This window comes from Liolophura sinensis, chromosome 1 (genome assembly GCF_032854445.1).
Source record: "Liolophura sinensis isolate JHLJ2023 chromosome 1, CUHK_Ljap_v2, whole genome shotgun sequence".
In the NCBI taxonomy this organism is placed as follows: Eukaryota; Metazoa; Mollusca; class Polyplacophora; order Chitonida; family Chitonidae; genus Liolophura; species Liolophura sinensis.
Genome location: NC_088295.1, coordinates 17,729,907 through 17,748,732, shown reverse-complemented (window position 1 = coordinate 17,748,732; position 18,826 = coordinate 17,729,907). Strand labels below are relative to the sequence as shown.

Genomic DNA, 18,826 nt, shown 5'->3' with positions numbered 1-18,826 from the left:
CTGCGCCTGTGCAGTATTTGCTATGGCTACATAGTTCCTTGCAACTTCTGTAAAATTAGAGAATGGCGTGGGATGTGGAACACTTAAAAGTTATGTAACAATTCCCATGTAGGTTGGTTTTTAATGAAGTTTTAAACTAAATTTATATTGGGTATATTAAATAAACAAAATTTGAACGGAAAAACCAAATACGCCACATGCGTAGATTTTTGTGCAGGTTATATACATTTCATCTTTTCTTTTTGTCTTTATTCCTTTTTTAACCTTTATTATACACCCTCCATGTTTGCTTTCAACGTTCATATTGCACGTCGGCATTCGCAAAGTGACGTTACCGTGACGTCATTCGATGCACCACGAATTTTCTCTCTGTATACACAGTCTTGTGCCATTCATGACAAACAAAACGAGGTTTACTATCTCAAAGTTTTGTGTAAGTTTTTATTTTCGGCGTCTAAAGTTTTCCTCCCAGTTGAATTGATTGGTAATTGGGGAATTATAATAAGGTTATTGAATAAATACTTGCCTATGTAGACTCGTTCTATTTTTGCGTGGTGGATTTGTGAACTCGCAAGCTCATTTCACCTCGGCTTCACGAACAAATATTCGTCCACATCCGCCCTTAACTATTCATAGAGAAGTGGCAATGAGCTCGTACAGTATATATGAGAAGCCTTTCTGTAACAAAGTTTAAATACTACATGAAAGAATTGTACTCATAGGCTAAGTTCAAATATTTGTACATATGTCTAAAAACTTCGGTTATTAGTACATATGTGGAAAACTTTTGTGTAGATGTACCGACTTTTTTTTACACAGACCCTATTAGTCAACGAGTGAAAACTATTGCTCAAATCAAAACCCTTGCTTTCCTTCAAAATTAAAATGCACGGAATGATTAATGTTTTCAACTCCTCTGGTGTTACACACACTTCAAGCCGTTTTGGTATATTTATTCTCTAACTGCACAAATGAGCAAAAACATTTTACCTGTGTCATGGTGTTCTGTACATATGTAAAACTAAATGCTTAGTGTACATATGTAAAATTCTTTTATATGCGCTATTCTTTATATCTATATTTTGAAATCTTATATACGTATAGAGAGAAAAATTTTTTTTTTACTTTACGTGTAGGTACAAAAGACTTCCACTTAAATTGCGCATATGCCATTATTTGCACATAAAAATAGCTGCACATATGAACAATTATTTAGGACAGATATATGTACATGTATAATTAGAGAATAAGTACCGAAACGGCTTACGCCTTGCAACAGTTATGACCACAGCTAGAGGCATGAGGTCAAAGAACAAGGGCGGTTGATGAGGTGATAAAAAGTACTGCCTGTCACACAATGAAAAGTTTGTTTTTTTGGTAGAGCTGATCTAGCTGCTGTTGTACATTTAATACATTTGATGAAGCGCGTTATGCGCGCGCATTGTGTGGAAAGGAGCTAGAAAAAAGGCTTACCACCCTCTGCATATCGGTAAATATATTTATTTATCTATTTAAAAAAATAAAAAACGGAAGGAAACCTGTAAAATGATGTTTACTAGCATCAATGTAGGACCTTTATATACTACACTTACACCAGTAACAGTTTAATTTTACAAGAATCAAGCAAATATTCCCATAAGATAACGTATAGGCAATATGTATTTAGGTTCATAATTGTTTTGACAGAGCGAAACAAGTCGAACATCTATTACCCCCCCACGCGTAAATGGACTGGTCTCGCCTGCAGATATTTCTAGTACATGTATAGGGCCTACGTGTCGCAAGGCAACTGCATCAGACTGTCGGAGTTGAAGTCTCTTAACGTGACCTTTGCCCGGTGGAACCTTGGTGAAGCTGTCAGGTGGGTTAATATCCGTTCGTGGTAATCATCTATGGTACATAAATACGATGACTTACACACGCGACGGAAACGCAACCATCTATAGGCCTCTATGCCTAAGGTAGTGTAATCGTCATGGGCGGGTCAGGCGGAGCAGGTTGAGCCGAAATCATCGTTATCAGCTGTCAACACACTACGTAGCCATTTGTTAATACCTGTGTGTTTTGTTTATTATTCACATGAATTGTGTACATTTTTTATGTGAGGACGCATTATTATGTCTACAACGCAATGGGATTTTAGGCGTTTACATATAAAGGCGTTGATCTGTCATGCGTATATGATGTGTGTATGTGTATAAGCCTAGCGTCTGGCACCCTCTGGTTATTGGTGCGTAGCGAGTGTTGACCACACCACAGCAATTAAATCTGCAGGGGTTTTGAGTCTTTTCCCATTGCCGTTTGGCCACAATACCCAGACCGGATCTCAGACCGGCAGAGCGTTGGTCAGAAAAAGCTTTTTGGTCGACCCCATGATAATTTGGCTACACTAGATAGATCAGCGCTCGACCGCGTACGGCTTTATAAATTGGGCTGGCTACGTGGTATGTGACTTGTAGTTTAGCAGTTAAGAATGGAATGAGTGGTTTAGGCCTGCACACTGCCGTATTGTTCACTACTATTGCCTTAATGGCTATAGATCTATGTGGGGTCTAATGTAGCTCCACCCATAGCGCTAACATTTCAGGGGAGCGTCGCAATTGCCACAGGTATTTTACACACGTATAGCAACATCCAAAAGGATAGTACTTGGCTTGTATTTAGGTCCTGTATCCCTTAGAACGGTGATTTATGCCCTGTATAGTCCCTGTGACCGTGTTTTTATGTCTTGTATCCCATGGAACTGTGCATGTCTTGTATATCCCTGGAACATATCCAGTATCCCCTGAAAATATATATATATAGGCTCAGTATCCGAAGGAACTGTTTATATCGGTCCTGGAACTGTGTACATACATATAGGTTCTGTATTTCTTGGTACTGTGTATATAGATCCAGTATTCCTTAGAACTGTGTAAATAGATCCTGTATCTGATGAAACAGTGTATGTAGGTTCTGTATCCCTGGAGACAGTGTGTATAGGTTCTGTATCCCCCGACAATGTATATATACATCTTGTGTCCCCTGGAACAGTATGCATAGGTTCTGTATCCACTGGCACTGTGTATTAAGGTCTGGTATCCTCTGGTACAGTCTATATAGGATCTGCCTTCCATAGAACAGTGTACATAAGTCCTGTATTTCAGGCACTGTATATTAAGGTACTGTATCCGAACTCTGCATATAGGCCCTTTATTCCCTGGAAGAGTGTAGGTCCTGTGTTCCTGGAACTTTGTCTATAGGTCCTGTATGCACGGAACTATGTATGTAGGTCCTGTATCTATTGGACTATGTATTTAGGCTCTGTATCCTGTGGAACTGTGTATATAGGCCCAGTATTCTCTAGAACTGTGAATGTAGGTCCTGTATCCATGGAACTTTGTATATAGGTCCTATATCCATGGAAATTTGTATATAGGTCCTGTATCCCTGAAACTTTGTATATAAGTCCTGTAATTATGGAGCTGTGTGTGTAGGTCCTGTAACCATGGAACTGTATATTTAGGTTCTATATCCTGTGGAACTGTGTATAGAGGCCCGGTTATCTCTGGAACTGTGCATGTAGGTGCCATATTCATGGAGCTGCGTATATCGGTCCTGTATTCCCTGGAACTGTGTATGTAGGCCCTGTGTTCCCTTGAGGTGGGTTTATATAGGTCCTGTGTCTGTGGAACTGTGTATAATAGGTCATGTTACCATGGAACTGTGTATATAGGTCCTGTGCCCATGGGGCTGTGTGTATAGGTCCTGTATCCACGCAACTGTGTGTATAGGTCCTGTATCCATGGAACTGTGTGTATAGGTCCTGTATCCATGGAACTGTGTGTATAGGTCCTGGGTTCCTGGAACTGTGTATGTAGGTTCTGTAATCATGGAACTGTGTATATAGGTCCTGTATCTATTGAACTTTGTATGTAGGCCTTGTATCCATGACACTGTATATATAGGTCTTGTGTACATGGAACTGTGTACATAGGCCCAGTATTCTCTGGAACTATGTATATAGGTCCTGTATCTATGGAACTGTATGTATAGGCCCTGTATCCATGGAACTGTGTATGTAGGTCCTGTGCCCATGGAAATATGTGTATAGGTTCTGTATCCATGAAACTATGTGTATAGGTTCTGTATCCATGGAACTGTGTGTATAGGTCCTGTATCTATGGAACTGTGTGTATAGATCTTGTATCCATGGAACTATGTGTATAGGCCCTGTATCCATGGAACTGTGTGTTTAGGTTCTGTATCCATGACACTGTGTATAGGTTTTGTATCCATGGAACTGTGTGTATAGGCCCTGTATCCATGGAAATGTGTTTGTAGGCCCTGTATCCATGGAACTGTGTGTATAGGTCCTGTGTCCATGGAGCTGTGTATTTTGGTCCTGTATCCATGGAAGTGTATGTAGTCCCTTTATTCCCTGGAACTGTTTCATACTTGGTGAGGGGCCTCCGTGGTTTAGTCGGTTAGCGCGCTAGCGCAGCGTAATGACCCAGAAGCCTCTTAACAATGTGGTCGGTGTCAGTTCAAGTCCAGCTCATGCTGGCTTCCTCTCTGGCTGTAAGTGGGAAGGTCTACCAGCAACCCGCTGATGGTCGTGGGTTTCCCTCGGGCTCTGCCCAGTTTCCTCTCACCATAATACTGGCCCCGTCGTACGGCGTAAAACGCCAATCAAATAAATAAATAAATAAAATACTTGGTGATTCGAGCTTCCATATCTACTGACAAAGCGTAAGGCGCAGTTAAACCTGGAAGGTCTTTAATGGATTTAAGATCAATGACGGTTTCCTCAAGACGTGATTATTAATAGTTGTATATTATGTGCAACTGCAGTGGTTCTTAACGAGTATCGAGGTTTTAGGTCTATTGACCCTAACTTAGCCATGCTGAGGTGGATAAGCCGTCGGGAAGTCCGTGAAAAGTATTTTTTGTTTGAATTTAATCATTTCGTTTGATTTGAGTTAAATGCCATTCTGTAGAATATTTTCCTTATGCCAGGTTTAGGGCAGTTATGGATTAGGGAAACCAGGTAACCTTTTAAAAAGATGGTTGACCAACGTAAAGCCGCAACCATTATATCATATACTATGTAGTTCAGGATGGGTCCCATCATATTAAGCTACAAGGAGGGAGGCTTTGAACTTTCTTCTTGGGACGTAAAAATGGGTCTAAACTATAATTTTTCAAAGACTCCAGTGGTCAGTCCTAAAATTATGTAGCGTATACCGTGGTGACCTCAACGATGAGAGTTATTAGAATAAGAATTTGGGGCGCTAAGCTGGTTCCGGACTCCCAGTAAGTTTATCGGTGACTTCAATTCCGAAAATAAGCAACTATTGATTGAAAGTATGCATCAAATAGAGGGGTTACTAAAAACAAATGAATTAACCACCTTGGCTTAATTTGTGCTTACTCAGGTCAGCTGGTTGCTTTTGTTCTCTACAACCCACATTGTTGGCGTAACTTCTTCATTTACCTTAAAACTATAATCTTCGAGTTCTTCTCTACCTTCTTTTCTAACCTTATTGACAAGTCAAGGGTTGATCGGCACGAGAGGGAGCCACACGTATTTATATGAATACGCCAGTGTCGTTTGATTTTATTTATTTATTTATGTATTTTATTGGTGTTTTACGCCGTACCCAAGAATATTTCACATATAAATAATTCGGTTATAATCATGGTGGGAGGATACGAATCAGAGCCCGGGGGAAACCCACGATCACCTACGCACAGCTGGAGAGGGAGCCAGCATGAGCTGGACTTGAACTCACGGCGACCGCATTGGTGAGAGGCTCCTGGGTGTTTGCGCCGCGCTGGCCCGTTTACGTTTACATCCTATTGTAGTCGTGTGCAAACCGTTATGTATAAAGTAGTATATGGGCAAAATGAAGGACAGCTGGTGACCAGTGTCTATGACCAGTGTCTATGCACGGTCATGCAATTACTTTTGGGATTACTGGTCAGATAGTTCCTCTGAGAATGGGAGTTACATGAATACCCTGGAGTATTTTGCGTTTGGCTAAATACACAACTTTCGCTTCTCTACAATTTTTAAGTTTAAATTTTTTTGTCAGTTTTCGGCCCCGTCCTCTTTTTGACCCCAAGTCTCGGGGCACCAATTAACTTTGAATGTCTGAAAATTCGAACATACAGCAATCTAGGGTCGTGGAGCTTCCGAGGCCTACCTGAACCCTGGACCTTCACCTAATGTTACGCGGGTAGACTTTTAAACTACCGCCCAAATTTTAATCCTTTTTAAAAAAATTTTAAACATGTAGCTTTTACGGCTTTGTACTCCTTGAATTCTATGTATTAGTGCCCTAATTTTGAATGTCTGCTCAATCTGATGTCTGTGGTAATCTAAGGTGGCAGAGCCTCCGTGGCCTAAGTGGCCCCTGGACCCTCGCCTTTAACACTTTCATTTTCGGCCACGCAATTTTACCACATATGGGGTAGATTGTCAGTGACTTGCTTTGGTTCGTGGATGGTTTTCCTCTGCGTGGTATAAGGTGCCCACAATCTATGCAAATAACCGCGATCATGGAAATGAAACGTTTTAGAATATCCTCGCAGCCAGTTCGTTTATTTGATCTATGAAATGTATTGACATTTATATGAAGTCAGTCAGGACTACGGACGGCGGAGAGCTCTCGGTACGATTGCATTAAAATACAAAATTATATAAATTTCAATATACTGCGTAGAAAACAAATCAAAAGTAAATAAGCAGAGAGAAAGATCGCAGGTTCCAATATAAGAAGACGTTGGCAGAGTGACTGTTGCGCATACATTGCTCCATAGAGCTTCAACACATAGTATGTACTTTGAGAAGCTCTTAGAAGGCAAAAAATATCCTCGAAACGGCTGAGAACGCATCTCCGGCTGTCTTGGATTGTAGGGCTTCCGGGGCCTAGGCGGCCTCTGTACCCTCGCCTGTTGTGCTGTGATAATCGAATCCGCACTATCATTCACTAGATCCGCCCTTGTGGTTCTGTCCCGTTTTTTAATGTATGGGACGAGGATTTTTGTAGGTAGGTTATACAGGTAAACACATTGTGAACGCATTGCCCGAGGAAAGACTGTAACGAATGCGTTGAGCAATCGCATGAAGTATAGTCTTTTTCTTTTACAGAGTCGCCTATTTTCAGCTACCTGTAAGATAGGTTGATACTCGTTACAAAATTGCCTTTAGTCAGTTACACGTAACAACGTAAGCTCTACACATTGATGTGTTTGAAGTTCACATTATTGCATGGACAATGAAGTTAAAACACTTTTTCTAATTCATAATGTTACTCTCTAAATGAAATGGACTATAACGCAGGCGCAATCGCAGGTCCGTAGAAACACATCATAATTGTCTTCCAAGCAGCACGGAGCTTTTAGTGTGTTGTTACAGTTATGTGAAGCGGCAGTACAAATCATTCAAGCTTTGGTTTCTTTAATATGTTACGGAAAGCGTTCATATAAATACTCATATAGTGTTGTATATAATTGTATTTAGTACCTCTGTCAATATTGAAAAACTGGAACTCTCTCTGGCACAATCGACTATTTAGAACATTGCTCTCAGCTTTCCATATTGTTGCCGATGTCGCAAGAACGTCAACCATTTCTGTATCGAATCGGCCTGAATTCTTAAGTTGATGATGTTTGTTTTTCTTATTATTTCAGAGCTCTCTTCAGTTTTGGACCATGGGCACATTCGGGGGCCACGCCTTACCCGGTACCTTTTTCGTCATATATGCCCTTTTCTTAACTATCTGTGCCTGTCTCAAGTTTCAGCAAAGCTCAAAGAGAGGCACGCGCTTCAAATCTTTTGCTTCATTCTACTTTCCTTACGGCAAACTTCAGCGTTTTCCATTGGAAGGTTTGCTCAAAGTTTTGCTGACGACAGTTGCTTTGAGCATAGAGATATTTACAGGATTCGACAATGGGAAGTTTGTATTCATGGGAAATGCTCAACATGCCACCATGTTTGCGTATTTCGGTTTCAATGGTGTAATTGATTTGTTACAACATTTCAAAGCCCCCCTTCCACGTGACACTGAGTATGTAACTCTTGCTATGGCATTCATGGTCGAAGGACTTCTTTTCAAATTCCATCTTCATGGCCGCACTCAACTGGACATACTCGTTCATACACTACTGTTGTATGTGGTGTACGCTTGTATCATCTCGGTGATTGTAGAGATGAAATATCGACGTTCTATCTTGTCCCCTCTGGCTCGGGCGTACTTTTTGCTTATTCAGGGCACCTGGTTTTGGCAAGTTGGTTTTATTCTTTACAACCCATCGCCAAATGCAATAAAATGGAACGAGGAGGAACACGGGGAATTAACACTGGCAACCATACTCTTTGCGTGGCACGCGCTGGCTGACTTCATTATCCTACTGGTGACGGCCGTAACCATCCATGTCTGCTGTCGTCGGGGAAATGGAATCGCTGAAAACGATGTTGGCTTAAAAAGGTTGTTGCATTCAGGAAGCAATGATCAGTCGGCTGTGTGCGTACAGTCTGACAGTGGCAGTGATCTGGAATTTGAGCAACCGACCGTGGGAGTAAACAGATAAAAGGCAAACTCATGTATACTTATCTTATGTTTTATATGTTTTGGGGAAACAGCTAGAGAAAACATATACGCCATAGTGACTTCTAAAGCAGCTCTTCACGAATAACAGACGTGCATGACAATAGATTCTAAGTACTATTACAGTAATTAGCTGTAACACTAAAAGTATTCGTGGTATAAAAATGAAGAAAAATATATAACCTCAGGTTCACAGAGTTATTATCAAGCAGTTACTTTATTTTTCATAGTTATATTTGTGAGAAAATGTATTTTTGCTTCCAGTGTATACGTGTTTTTCATGTAATCTTGTACCTTTTTTGGTCTAGCTGTGGAGCTTATTTTGGAAAGTTGGAAGTTAGTGCAGAATAGTTTATGAACATATTAATGTGAATATCATGGCCCCCCGTAAGTTTTAGATGTATGCACTGTTGTGCACTGTTTTCATGGAGTTATATTAAAGCAATACTGTTTCCACTCCATATAAGTATTAGGTACAAACGTAAAAGTGTCTATCATAATATCAGGGCTGGGGTCTTAATTGTGTTATATGCAGAAGGGTTTTAGAGTATATATTTACAGCCGTGTAAATAATGAGCTGTATTGGATCTCAGATAGGACTCTAAATAGTAATTTATTGGGTTGGTTCCGATGGTACATTGTACAGTAAGGAAATTATTTGACACGACTCTGTGGCATCAAACGCCCAGCTGTGTAGCTAATGTTCGCTAAGATAATGTTACATAATTGAATATTGTTTTCTTGTTATATAAAGACACCGACGTCCTGAAAACTAACCTGTTATACATTCAGTTTTAAAAATTGGGAAGGGGAAAGTGTTGGTGTAAAAACTGTTTGTTCAAAAATAAGACCTCTCCCCTCCCAGTTGTGCTGGTCCTACGCCCTGGAAACAAAGACAGAAATACCATCCTTAGAGGACTCAACATTTGCGTTTTTACACCAACTGTCAAAACGAGGCCCGTTGTCTCTAACGTTTAGTCAGCTGATGATATTTTTCTTGTCACATCGCACTACCTGCAATAGTTGCTATATGAAATCCTTTACACGTTTTATACGCTAATATATTGTTGATTTGGAAGAAAGGGCTTGCAGCGCTCCCCGATATGTTTTGTTGACTCTGTATGTATTATTGATTGTACTGTTGATTCCTTGTGCACACTCATTGCTAAGTCTTTATAAATGCTGTTTCTTGTGCATACGGATTGCTGCACTCTTATAGATGCTGTTGATTCCTTGTGCGCACGGGTTGGTATACCCTTATAACTGCTGTTGTTTTCATGTGCACACGGAATGCTACACCTTTATAAATGGTGTTTATACCATGTGCACACGGATTGCTTCACTTTTATAAATAGTGTTGATTTCTTGCGTACACGGATTGCTAAACCCTTATAAAGGCTGTTGATTCCTTGTTCACACGGATTGTTGCACCCTTACAGATGCCGTTGATTTCTTGTGCTCGTGGATTGCTGCACCCTTATAGATGTCGTTGATTCCTTGTGCTCACGGATTACTGCATCCTTATAAATGCCGTTGATTCCTTGTGCTCACGGATTGCTGCATCCTTATAGATGCCGTTGATTCCTTGTGCTCACGGATTGCTGCATCCTTATAGATGCCGTTGATTCCTTGTGCTCACGGATTGCTACATCCTTATAGATGCCGTTGATTTCTTGTGCTCACGGATTGCAACACCCTTATAAATGCTGTTAATTCCTTGTGCTCACGGATTACTGCACCCTTTTAGATTCCGTTGATTCTGTTGTATTGTGAATGTTAGCAGGCCTTACACATAATCTGTTTTAATCTGGTCTTGCAGTGGAACTGTAGGCTTGGTGACCACCTACTGTTTTAATCCACCGCAACGCTGCATATCAGGACCAGTCATGTACGTTATTGTTAGAATTGTATATCTCTAAACCTTGTTAAAACTTGTTTGTTACTATGCTGTATGTTTTTGTATAAAAATGTACTGTCACTTGTCAAGAAAACCCAGAGCCCCGGAACCACCGACTCTGCGATACAATTGCACCATAGCTGAAGTTACACCAGCTAGTGTGAATCTGTCTAATTTATATGTGCATGTTTTCCTATCGTTCATAAAGTGTTCAGTAGATAAGTAAATCCTGCCTTGAGTGTTCCTGATTACAAATTGTGACCGGCATTACAATAATTCCTTGTGCTCACGGATTGTTGCACCCTTTTAGATTCCGTTGATTTCTTGTGCACACAGATTGCTATACTCTTATAAATGCTGTTGATTGTGACACCTTATTTTCTTTTCAAGCTTTTATTTCACTGTATAAACATTAAGCATATAGCTTTGTTTTCATCATACATGTACAACCATTACTAATTTTAAGCGATGTTTTTTATACACACAATGATTAACAGGTGCATTTAGAAATGTTGAACATATATATACAACGTGGACCTTTTTAAGGTGCATACTGTTAATTTACACAGAAATACGAGGAAGAAAAAATCACAATAAACTTACGGAAGAAAGGATATATTACGTAGTTAAAGGCTTGGTATGGTGAATAAAATTACAAACGTGTTTGGCTATATTTTTATTAAGGTCCTTATTAACACCAGCACTACCCAATAAAAGTAAGGTTATTGTAGTGTCCATCGTATACCATGATAAAAAATGTTTTGTCTGATTAGCTGTCTTTATAAAGATTTCCTTTTATGTCGGATAAAAATAAATGCTCAGCTGTTACAACTGCTCCCGAGCTACACTCTTATAAATGCTGTGGATTCCTTATGAACACGGATTGTTGCAGATAGATGGTGTTCATTCCATGGGACACGGATTGCTATACTATTGTAAGTGGTGTTGATTCCATACGTTCACGGATTCTCTACATAAATTTTTTTTTTATATCGCCCCAGTGCAGTTAAGATATAGAAGCGTAGCTCCATGTATATATGACCCCAGTACGTATGTACTTATAAGGTGTATCACGATGTGGCGTCTTTAGAAATAGCTTGAAACGGATGGTAGAATGCAAAGACTGCATGTAGAAGCTTCAAACGTCTACACCACGTAACAGAAACTCAGAAACATATCTTCATGTGTAACCACGTGTTTGCAGACACACCAATATTTATTATATGCTTATTGCATGATTATATCGGAACCGTTAGTGGCATTGTTATCAAGTTCCGTCTATCCTTATGTCTCACATGATAACATTTCCGTTTATCTTTTATATGATCTTCCAAGTGAAAGACTTTTTCTGTTAATTATGTGCTACATATATCCGGGCACGCAATTTTCTTTCCTTCCAGACGTCTCAGAATTTGTATTCAAATATGTTGTTTACAGTGTATTAAATTACACAGAGCATTTCCTCTGTCTCCTTGTTGTAAATATGTCCTTAGCTTATGAGTGGTGTTGACCATGTAACGTTTATCATTTTACGTTACTTTTCCTACAGTGTGTTTCTGATCAGCATTCAGTACTCTATTGTTTACACTGTCCTGTATGTTCCCCTCATTTCTCGTATAACACTGGTATTTGCTCAATCACGCGTACATTTATACCAAGGCGTCGCCGTTAGAGCGTTCTATATCTTGAACTCTTAAAAATGTCACACAAATAAATATATTAACATGCTTCAAATAAAGTGTTGTGCTTTTTTTACTATTTGTGACATTTTCTGTTGGAATAACGTGATGTTCACTACATATGGTCTCCACGGTATGGCTGTAGTATTGTGATGATAAGTCATGGAAAACCACGACCATCAGCAGGTTGCTGTCAGACCTTCCAACGTTCGGCCGGAAAGGACGCCTGTATGAGATTGACTTGAACTCACAGCGACGCATTTGTGAGAAGCTCCTGAGTCATTGCACCGCGCTAAACACTCGGTCACGGAGGCCACCGAAAAATCGACGCAAAGCCCCAAGCATGTATATACATACCATACATATTTTGTGCGAAATACGACATCAATAATGTATGGAATAAATAGGCACGCCAGTGGTCTGAACATGAAAATGTCGGCACAAGGAGTGTAGCGCCATGGCGTTTCATAATGTTGGGTCTTGTGGAGCAAAATAGAATATATGAATATGGCATACTGTTGAAGATTTCTTAACAATATTTGCAAGTGGTTTCAGTGATGTCTAAAGTGAACATTGTTTCCGAATGTAACTACAGCCACAGAATATAAAACGACATTTTTAGTGACAAATTCAGGAAATGCAGAATCTAGAGATAGAGCTGCGACGTTGTATACGAGGAAGTTTTGAAGTGTCAGTATCAGAATATAATGCAGAGATCTGATCATTTCACCTCTTCAAACAGGAAACTATAGCCTGTACAGACAGTCATGTTACGTGGACAAAGGCAAGGTTGTCGTCTTACACCGACTTAGCAAGAGGAGGTTTAGCGTCATTTCTGATATTGTTAGTTATCCTTTCTTGGATACAGCAATAAACATACAGTACAGTTCTCTTGTAAATAAATATGGTTGGGGCGTCCAGAATTTCTGGCGCTCTATATATACCTCATACTGGTGTCTAATCTCGCGTAACCCGAGTTGTATCGGGACAGGGTGTAGGCCAACATCATCGTGTTGAATATAACCCGGGGTTATGTAGGGACAGTATGTAGGCCTACACCATCGTGTTGAATGTAACCCGGGGTTATGTAGGGACAGTATGTAGGCACGCATCATCGTGTTGAATATAACCTGCGGTTGTGTTGGAACAGTATGTAGACCTGCATCATCGTGTTAAATATAACCTGCGGTTATGTTGGAACAGTATGTAGACCTGCATCATCGTGTTGAATAGTATCACTACATTCTTGGGTGTAACAGGTGCAATCAATGCGCATAGGCTAACATATATTTATTAACGATAACTTGTATACACTAGCATGCGCCTTTATAAAACATTCCTTGCATCATTTTTTTCTTTTTGGCATCATTGAAAACTGCTGACTTTTTACTTCATGCATAGTTTTTTAGTTCGTGCGTAGTTTTTGTTTAAAGTCGTCTGGGAAATTAGCCTTAAACCGTATCGTCCATTATTGCAGCACCTTGTGCTCACACATAGTAAAAGGTGCGCCTCAAGGTGCACCTCATCGGTATATATACTTGGACCGCTTATGTTTAATATTTTTAAAAATAGATCCGTGAAAAACGATATATAATTGTGCTGCATTCATGATGACATGATCCACATAGAATGCGAAGCTATCTGTATAATGAACTAGTTTGCAGCTAAGGAAATCAATGCATGGCAGCCCTGAAATTGACAAATGTAATAATTTGGATGCTGTCAAAAATGGTTTAAAAAACACTGAATACGGCGTAAAACACCAATCGATGAAGCAACAAGAAACAATGTTAAAACACCATAAAATATTTTCTTGAAATTGAAAATTATGGAATTTGATGCACAATTTTCTGTAAAAATGCTTCTGTTTTTCCAATTACGCCACCCCCTCAACGACCCCTTCCCAACCCCATCCCACTCCCTCCTCCACACCCCCCACCCCACAGCACCACTACCACCACCACCACCACGCGGCACCGGCACCGGGTATTACGACCCTCCTCATTCTGACAGCCGCGGGTGTTGTGTCGACCTAGGCAACTAGAAGGAAGTTTCCAGGGAGTACAGGTTGTGCAAAACTCACGCGGCCTTCATATCTATGCACACCTATGCCATTTGCCACACAGGGTAGTTTGCATTTGACTCCATTGTGTGCTACATTCACTCCCTTTGTTGTATGCGACAGCATGGTTAATGCAACAGCTAAAATAACGCGTCTCGCTCCTGACTATGACGAGCAACCCATATTTATTTTGATAAAATAAGCTGTCGCTCACTATATGTAGATCTCAGGTAACACATGTTACCAGTCTTCCCATCCAATCGCCCCTCCTTCAATAGAGAGGCCAAGCCTGACCACCAGTAAGAATCGTCATTTCAACAAACAACAGCGCTAACATATTATATACTTTACTTGCAACCTGAAACAAGGCAGAGTTCGACTGGACGAAGAGCGCAGTAGAGCTGTGTGTATGCGCTAATTGAGATTTAGTGAACCGCGGGTCATCTGACTTTCGCGACATCGATGCAGCTTGAGTCTTTTAAGTCGCACGTTATCCCAAGCTGGTGAACCTAAAGTGGGACTCTCAGGTAGGTAATTAATATCTCAGTAACCCAGAAATGCCACGTATTATACTTCTGATGTAAAAACTTTGGTTTGTCTGAGAAGAAATTAATCAGACTTGACAAAAATTTTAGTGGCCTATTATGTGGATTAATCAATTAGAATCAAGAAAAGTGTGACACTTGAAATGCTACACTTTAGGTGAAATATACAGTAAACCTTATTGAATGAACTGTTGAATGATTGTGCTGCAACGATCCATAATCCATGCCATTTTGTGAATTATGCAGTGTGAGGACAGTTTAAATGCATGCAGTGATAGATGGGAAACCCATACCTACAGTGTACTCTTTGACAGCTACACCAGATTTATGTTTATTTATTTATTTACTTTTCGTTTTGGCCTTGCCCAAGAATAATTGTCTTGAATTAGGAAGAACAAACAACGCAGTGAAAAGCTGGAAGACGCAGGCGCAAATAATCAGTCATGAAAACATGTTCGATTTGAATGTATTCTATATCCTCCTGCTACTGTGACCATGTTATGTTGAAGATACACGCGTATCTGGTGGTCGCTCCATGCTGCCCACAAATAACAAATATAAGAGATCTGGGGGTGGGTTGTGTGGTTGGGGTGGGTGAAGTTAAACTACAAGTAAACCACACACAATTGTGGGACTTTTAGAAGGACGTATCATAGTCATGTGAACGGAAAAATGATGACAGCGAAGTTAAACTACAAGCAAACCACACGCAATTGTCGGATTTTTAGAAGGACATATTAGAGTGATGTGAACGGAAAAAATTGTTTATTTATTTGATTGGTGTTTTACGTCGTACTCAAGAATATTTTACTTATACGACGGCGACCAGCATTATGGTCTTAGGAAACCGGGCAGAGCCGCATTGGTGAGAGGCTCCTGGGTCATTACGCTGCGCTAGCGCGCTAACCAACTGAGCCACGCAGGCCTCTGAACGGAAAAATGATGACAGCGAAGTTAAACTACTAGTAAACCACACACAATTGTCGGACTTTTAGAAGGACATATCCTAGTCATGTAAACGGAAAAATGATAACAGCGAAGTTAAACTACAAGCAATCCACACAAAACGCTCGCCTACACCCTCGCACTAAGATTCATATTTAGTCGTGGACTAACAGGCTTGGTAAACGTTATAGTTATTTTCTTTTTTTTTCAGGTTGACTTACAATTTTGAATAATGGGATCATTCGGTGGCCATGTCCTTCCCGGAAGTATTTTCATCCTCTTTTCCTTTATGATGAGTATTAATGCGTGTGTCACATTTCATCAAAGTTCACGAAGGGGCAAACGCTTCAAATCTTTTTCCTTCTTCTATGTACCTTGTGTCAGACTACAGCGTGTGCCGCTTGAAGCTGTGCTTAAACTCTTGCTGACGACTGTTGGGATAGGAATCGAAGTCTATAATGGCTTCTCCAATGGAAAGTTTGTTGTCATGGGAAATGCCCAGCATGCCACAATGTATGCCTATTTTGGCTTTAATGCTTTAACTGAACTCTTAGTTCATTTTAAAGCGCCTCTTCCACGTAACACTGAGTATGTAACTCTTGCTATGGCATTCATGGTCGAAGGACTTCTTTTCAAATTCCATCTTCATGGCCGCTCTCAACTGGACGTTCTCGTCCATACACTATTGTTGTATGTGGTGTACGCTTGTATCATCTCGGTGATTGTAGAGATGAAATATCGATATTCTATCTTGTCCCCTCTGGCTCGGGCATACTTTTTGCTTATCCAGGGCACCTGGTTTTGGCAAGTTGGTTTTATTCTTTACAACCCATCGCCAAATGCAGTACCATGGAAGGCCGACGACCACGGGGAATTAACACTGGTAACCTTACTCTTTGCATGGCACGCGCTGGCTGACTTCATTATCCTACTGGTGACGGCTGTAACCATCCATGTCTGCTGTCGTCGGAGAAATGAAATGGCAGAAACCGAAGTCGGCTTAAAAAGGTTGTTGCATTCAGGAAGCAATGATCAATTGGCTGTGTGCGTACAGTCTGACACTGACGGTGATATCTGATTCATTTATGATTGTATCCACCAGTTTTCTTTATTTGTTGCAAAAGATCTTGTTGTATTTCTTCAAGGGCATATTTACAATCTGGGTAGAGTATAGGCAAATTATTTATTCATTTCATTACCCTCATAAAACATTTCACTGCATCTTCTAACTGTCGATGTTTGTGTCAAGAAATATGATTTGTAATGTGCAATGTAATCTTGCAAGGAGAAATTATATTTTTGTCATTTCGAGTACAACATTGTAAATAAAACTAATGTTTTATGGATAGGATTGAGTTCACAGATCAAAGATGCTAATATTAGCCGTTTACATATTAACAAAGGACGAAAGTTCATGTATTAGCTGTGGTAAATTAAATTCTGGATAGATATGCAGAGAATGTTCATACTTAAAGAGAAGGAGCACTTCGATATGGGACCGGTGGAATCATATATCATGGTAACAACTGTTGATATAAACGTTCTGGATTTCAAGAGTGGGGTACATGTACGTTTCAATTAGTATGGACTTATTAGATATAGATGTCCACAAGGGTTAGAAGAGGTAAGCCCGAGAGAGATTAATCTAGTTTATTTGATTGTTGTGAAAGTCATACTGAAGAATTATTCACCTTTCCACGAAGACGTACCTTTTGCAAATTAGTGAAGAACTTCGCAAAGTGTGCAGAACATACGTGTACGCAATATACTGATTTCAATCATGTGGTTCCCACGTGCAATGAGTGTGAGCAAATCAAGCCTTGTTGGTGTAGCTTTGATAAAATGCTTGAATATAGTATAGTGATGATATGAACTGGACAATTCCTGTTTCAGAGCACTTATAACTGTTAAAGGACGAGACAGCCCTTCTTTTAAACATGTCATATTTCGATCGAAAGCATTTCAAAAGTATCATCCTTTTATTCTTTTGATATAATTTCACAGAATAAAATGTAAAATAAAATGATCATAACGAGAAAAAGTATTATATACGATTTGTTAAATGAACTATCAATATCGATAAAAGAATTATGTATAATGATAAATCAATAGGGGAGTTTCGAGTTGCAACTTCGTTGTAGAAAAAGTCCAACGGTATCGTGTGACCTGTCAGAAATATTAGGCAACTATATTTGATCACATTCGCTATAATTGTTTGCAAAAAGTCTCATAAAAAGTAAGGAAATGGAGGAATGGCAGAGAAGATTGAGAAGCTGAATGTTTGTGAACTTGAGGATTTCCTGAAAGAAAGAGGTGTCATTTGTGCATCTGGAATAGGGTGAGACAGGTGAACGGTAAATTGATGTCAACAAAGGTTGTCTAACATTTTTCATAATTCATTTGACTCCATTTACGTGAGTCCGGGAATAATTTCTGTATAGATTTACAATGACCAGTCGCAGGGTTAGCTATGCAGCGGAGTCGGGGCTGTGTAGAAACCAGACATGTCGCAATGAGTCGTTTCTGAGCAAGATATCAATCGGGCAAGTAACAATTGAGGTTTTAGAAAGTGTGGGCCAGAAATGTCACAGAATATAACATGCATTCAAATTATTTACTGTTTGTTTAGCCGCATTCAGTGGTCATCTTACCGGCATATTGGCAGACGAAACTCCCGTCCCATCCTCTGTCCATCCATGCGTCTGTCAGTCTAATCTACAGGAAAAACAAGTATGTGGTACCTCCAAGTTTACAGTGTATAAAACATTTCGATACCGGTATCGAAAATATATTGATCAGTATCAATAAAGTCTTAAATTGTTGATATTGATTTATTTATTTGATTGGTGTTTTACGCTGCACTCAAGAATATTTCACTTATACGACGGCGACCAGCATTATGATGGGTGGAAACCGGGCAGAGCCCGGGGGAAACTCATGACCATCCGCAGACCTTCCCACGTACGGCCGGAGAGGAAGCCAGCATGAGCTGGACTTGAACTCACAGCGACCGCATTGGTGAGAGACACCTGGGTCATTGCGCTGCGCTAGCGCGCTAACCAACTGAGCCACGGAGGCCCCTTGATATTGATAATTCGTTTTTG

General features: G+C 40.1%; 2 protein-coding genes across 2 annotated transcripts; both read left to right on the top strand.

The window, feature by feature from the left end:
* Positions 1 to 7,698: 7,698 nt before the first annotated feature.
* On the top strand, positions 7,699 to 8,577 carry LOC135468017 (transmembrane protein 45B-like). The gene has a single exon (XM_064746060.1). It carries the CDS (start codon positions 7,699 to 7,701, stop codon positions 8,575 to 8,577), a length of 879 nt encoding a protein of 292 aa, XP_064602130.1.
* Positions 8,578 to 15,954: 7,377 nt separating this feature from the next.
* Positions 15,955 to 17,142, top strand: LOC135467946 (transmembrane protein 45B-like). Its single transcript, XM_064745933.1, has one exon. The coding sequence runs from the start codon at positions 15,955 to 15,957 to the stop codon at positions 16,798 to 16,800; it is 846 nt and encodes a 281-aa protein (XP_064602003.1). The 3' UTR covers positions 16,801 to 17,142.
* Positions 17,143 to 18,826: the final 1,684 nt, after the last annotated feature.